Genomic DNA, 5,121 nt, shown 5'->3' on the forward strand with positions numbered 1-5,121 from the left:
AATCTTCATTTAATGAATTTCTTAACTAGTTTACATTTTCTAAAGAATAGTATGAGAATAACAATAAAATTAATTGTGGAATCAAAGTATTAACTTTTAAATTGTTCCCTTAAATATACTTTTTTCTTGAGTAATGTATCATGCTCTAAGAGTTCACTTAATATGGCGTAGAAGGAGTAATAACCCGCTAGTTAATTTGCTTCAGTTGGGTCGTTAGACAAAGTTGTCTAATTTTAGTAATTAAATTTGAGACCGTTGTGTGCGCCACTATAGAAAATAAGAAATAAGCCATGGATAATGTTTAGTAGGTAAAAGACAAAAATCTCATGTAAATTCAATTTAGCGATGAATTAACTAAAGATTACAGAAAAATTCTGATATTAGATATTGATATTTTGAGGATATGGGATTCCCGAACATTTCGAATTGAATAAGTCCTCTTCTAGCAATATCCTTATTACTTGGATTCCAAATGCAAGTTGGTATTTGGGAATAAAGTTTGAAGCATTTTTGAATGGCAAGTGTTATAAATAACTACCACGAAATGTGGGAGAAGCATGAGATGCCTTTTTTATCTTATTAGAATCAGCAATTTATTATAATAGTCATATATAGTCCTATAAATTTGTCAAACTTGAATCAACATTTTCATAAGCAACCTCAAATCATCCAAAATGGGTCTTCAAACTGATATGTACCCTTCAAATGACTTCAAGCAGCAGCATAGCTACTATGACGATAACGACTACTATTCCTCGGAGGATAATTATTACAGCAACAATGGCTCAAGCATGCAAATGAAGAAGCCTTATGGTTATCCCACCTCTAGTCCAACCAAAAATCATCACATGATGATGAGCCATGGCGGCTATAGCCACGATGACAAGTACCAATATGGGCATATGTCTCATGATTCTGCTAATATTTCCAGCTATGGATCAAGTGGTTTTCAACACTCTTCCAACACGAATGGTGGCTATGGATCAAGTGGAATGCAACACTCTTCCCACGCGAATGCTGGCTATGGAAGTGGAATGTATGGAAGTGCAATGCAACAGTCTTCCCACATTAACGGTGGCTATGGGAGCGGAATGCAGCATGCTTCCCACATGAGTGGTGGCTATGGAAGCGGAATGCAACATTCATCCAACATGACTGGTGGTTGCGGCAGTGGAATGCAACACTCTTCACAGATGAATGGTGGTTATGGGGGTGGGATGCACCACTCTTCACACATGAATGGTGGTTATGGGGGTGGGATGCATCAATCTTCCCACACACACATGTCCAGGGGAGTAGAGAAGGATTCCGATAGGAAGCCTGCTTACTATCAACAGCATAACAACAATACTGATCATATGTGGAACATGAAGAGTTTGAATGACTAAATCCCCAAAAGTGTTTTCTCTAAGGTGGAACTATATATGGGTGTTTTTATTGAGTCTTTGGCTATATTACAAAGGCCTAAAACATAAATAATGAATCTAAACAACCCTGCTACTATGTACTCTTCCATGTATTAGTTACTTTTTTAATACCCAAAACTATGAATAATTTGAATTAAATGTATGACTGTATTCGATAAAGTCATTTCCATCTACTTTTTACTTTTAGTGGCAGAAAGATGAAAATTGTTGGAATAAAGGCATCAATCCTCCCATTTTCCTAGAACTTGCAGCCGATTATTATCACAACTATTGCCGTTAAAATGAGCTCATATTTGTTTTAATGAAAAATACATAACTAAGCAAACATAACTACCATATCTACTTAATCCATCTATTTAATTAGAAATAACATAACTCAACGAAGGTTTCTTTTTTCCTAAGAAGAATCATAAAGTACTTTCTTCTATCTATCACCTCTTTCTCTCTCCCTCTCTTTGATCTCACCGGTAACCCTTCTTCATCAAATCTCCACCACTAAAGAATCATGAATAAACATCTCCAAATTAAAAATATTATCACCATCATCATCTTACTCATGAATCATCTCCAACATCAAGAATTTGCATATCCAATTTTCAGATCAAGTTTAGGTTTTTTAAGATCTACAGAGTTTGGTTAGGAATATAAATAAATTATTTATGAATTCATATAGAGGAGCGTAATATGGAAAAGTAGTGAAATTTTGAGACTATTTCCAGATGGTCACTGATGGCGGCTTTTAGATTTGCTCAGGTATACAGAGGCTTGTTGGAGGAAATGAATTGTGTATTCATGTCGAGGAAGGTTCACGAAATAGGTGGTGAAAATATTGGGGGCATTTTGAGATTTTTGGGGAGAAGTTTGGTTCTAGTGGGCTAGCAAGCCCCGAGACTTCCCCCTAGACACGACACTATGCTGAGAGCCATAAGTTATCCATAGCTAACCTCATGGAATGGCATGATAGTAAGATGTACAAATGAAGAATCTAAAAGCGGAAGATAATTGGAACAAGTCTATTTAAACAAACAAAAATAGTCAAATATCTAAGTACGCATGAGCAAAATCTAACTAACAAAGTTTCTATTAATTGATATGAGTTGCTAAGACAAGCTCCTAGACAACTCTAAATTCTGAAAACTGAAAGGAATATAAGGGGTTGTCTCGGAGAAATGAGGACTTTGTTGGGTATTATTTGCCTTGAATTCTTACCATAAGTAGATATTCCTTTTATATAAAAGTTTAGAGTGACTAATCCTTTTCTTGTAGGAAAAGATTTAGGACTCTATAAATAGAGACTTGTTTCATTTAACTTATTTGACATTCACAATGTAGTCCGAGGGGCTTTGAGAGTTTCGGTTGGGAGGAGAATTTGTGTGACACAAGTGACACGATATTACTTGTGTGAGCCTCCTTATATATCAAGTGAATTGATTGATGTTATCTCTCTATATTTTTAATCTTGTGTTTATATAGTTACTTGATCATCTCCTTTGTTGACGTAGGTCGATTGACCGAACCACGTTAACTCTTTGTGTCATATGGTGTATTTCTTGTTTGTTTTCTTACTCATGTTCTTTCAAGGTTTGTTTTGTTAGCTTCCACATAACACCTAATTAATTTTCTATCCTAACTAGTGGTATCAAAGTAGGGTTAAATGATGGAGACAAAATCAATGGTTTGATAATTGATGGTTGAAGCAAGGTTAAAAGTTCTAGCTAGGCACAACCTATTTTGATAGTAATGATTTTTTGTTGAGGAAATTATTTAAAAAAAAATTATTTGTATTGAAACATAGATTTTTCATAGGTGATTATAAAAATGAGATGCAAGTTGTTTAATATTATTTAAAGAAGGTGGACAAATTTATTTTGTTAGAAATTCAGGCCAAGTAGGAGGCTTTTTAGGCATTAATTGTTTTGAGTTTCTTACCGTAAATAGGTTTTCCTTTCAGGAAAAGATTTAAGATTGAAATGTATGTTTCTTGTAGGAAAAGTTTTAGAACTTTATAAATATAGGCTTGTTCTTAATAACTTAATCAGCATTCACAATGTAGTCATAGTTGCTTTGAGACTTTTTGTTAGGGGGAATTTGTGGGACACAAGTGATATGTTATCATATGTGTGAACCTCTCAAGTATTTTGAGTGAATTGGTTGAGGTTAATTCTCTTTACATTCTGCACTCTCATATATATAGTGGATTTCTCATCTACTTTGTGGACGTGAGTTGATTGAAAGAACCACATTTAATTTATGCCTTTTGATATATTTATCGATTGTCTTCTTAGTCATGATTTTTTGAGGTTCGCATTGTTAGCTTCCACATTACACATAATTTTTTTCGTCCTAACAAATGGTATCAAAGCCAAGTTCAATGATGGAGGAAGGTTCAATGATGTATACAAATTTGTTCGTTCAATGATGAAGCTATGTTTAGTGGTTCGATAATCAATTATTGAACCAGGTAAAAACTTTGGTGTTCATCTTGGTGGGTGTAGTTCGAGTGCAAATTATTTGACAATAACGAAGATTTTGTAGGAGATATTTCATCAGAGAGGCTTGTTGAGACATAGATTTGATGGAGGAGGTCATGGAGAAGATATGCAAGTTGTTGAAAAATATGTAAAGAAAGTTGGACAAATTTATTTTGTTAGAAATTTAGGTCAATGGGTAGATTTGTTGGGTAATTATTTGCCTTGAATTTCTTACCATAAATAGATTTTCATTTTAGAAAAAGGATTAGGAGTTCCTAGTCCTTTTCTTGTAGGAAAATATTTATAATTCTATAAATAGCTGCATGTTCCTTCTAATTTAACCGACGTTCATAATATAGTCCTAGGGACTTTGAGAGTTTTTGTCAAAGGAGAATTTGTGGGACACAAGTGATACGTTATTTCTTTTGTGAACCTCCTTATATTCCAAGTCAATTGAACGATATTATTTCTCTCTATATTTTGGAATCTCGTGTTTATATAGTGAATTTCTCATCTCTTAATGGACGTCAGTCGATTTACCGAAGTTTCTTTCTACTCGTGGCCTTTCTAAGTTTTTTTCGCACATTCATATGACACCTAATTATTTCGGTCCTAACAGACTCACCATTAGTGTTTCTAGTTGTATTGAGAAGGTACTAACCGTGATATTGATATTGAATGTCAAAACCTATATTATCAAGCAATATATGTACAAAGTATGTGGTTAACGAGGAATATGTAAAACAAACATGATATTTGAACATACTAAATATGTAAAACATTTTGATATAATGACCAAGTTGAATAACATGAAGTTGTGATATACTAAACTGAAATACAAAAGTACAAGATCGTGCGATGAGTGAAATTCTGATATGGGAGATACTAAAACCGCTATAAACAACGTGAGAAACTATATGAGTTAAGCCTACTACCCCCATACCGACAAGAGAGTGTCCAGTACTTGTTGTCATAAGGGACCTGATAACAGAGTTAATGTTGATGATTCACTAAGCTAATGCCTATTTGAGACAAATCCTACGGTGACACATAGTTGTGAGACTTAGATATTGCTACTAAAGGTCTATGGACGCTTATCGAAAACCTTCATCTCTAAATCTTCTTTGTTCTATGTATTATTTCCACCGAAAACATGCATAATTTATAAACACTAATAGTCTCAGTATACTGAATCATACTAATAACTAATGCATACTGAATAG

General features: G+C 34.0%; 1 protein-coding gene across 1 annotated transcript; it reads left to right on the forward strand.

The window, feature by feature from the left end:
- Nucleotides 1–626: 626 nt before the first annotated feature.
- Nucleotides 627–1,607, forward strand: LOC107018131 (keratin, type I cytoskeletal 9-like). Its single transcript, XM_015218517.2, has one exon. It carries the CDS (start codon nt 675–677, stop codon nt 1,386–1,388), a length of 714 nt encoding a protein of 237 aa, XP_015074003.1. The 5' UTR covers nt 627–674; the 3' UTR covers nt 1,389–1,607.
- Nucleotides 1,608–5,121: the final 3,514 nt, after the last annotated feature.

The sequence above is a fragment of the Solanum pennellii genome, chromosome 4 (assembly GCF_001406875.1).
Source record: "Solanum pennellii chromosome 4, SPENNV200".
Classification (NCBI taxonomy): Eukaryota; Viridiplantae; Streptophyta; class Magnoliopsida; order Solanales; family Solanaceae; genus Solanum; species Solanum pennellii.

Excerpts from the sequence above, each read along its gene's own strand:
- LOC107018131 (XM_015218517.2), top strand. The coding sequence starts at position 675 with ATGGGTCTTCAAACTGATATGTACCCTTCAAATGACTTCAAGCAGCAG.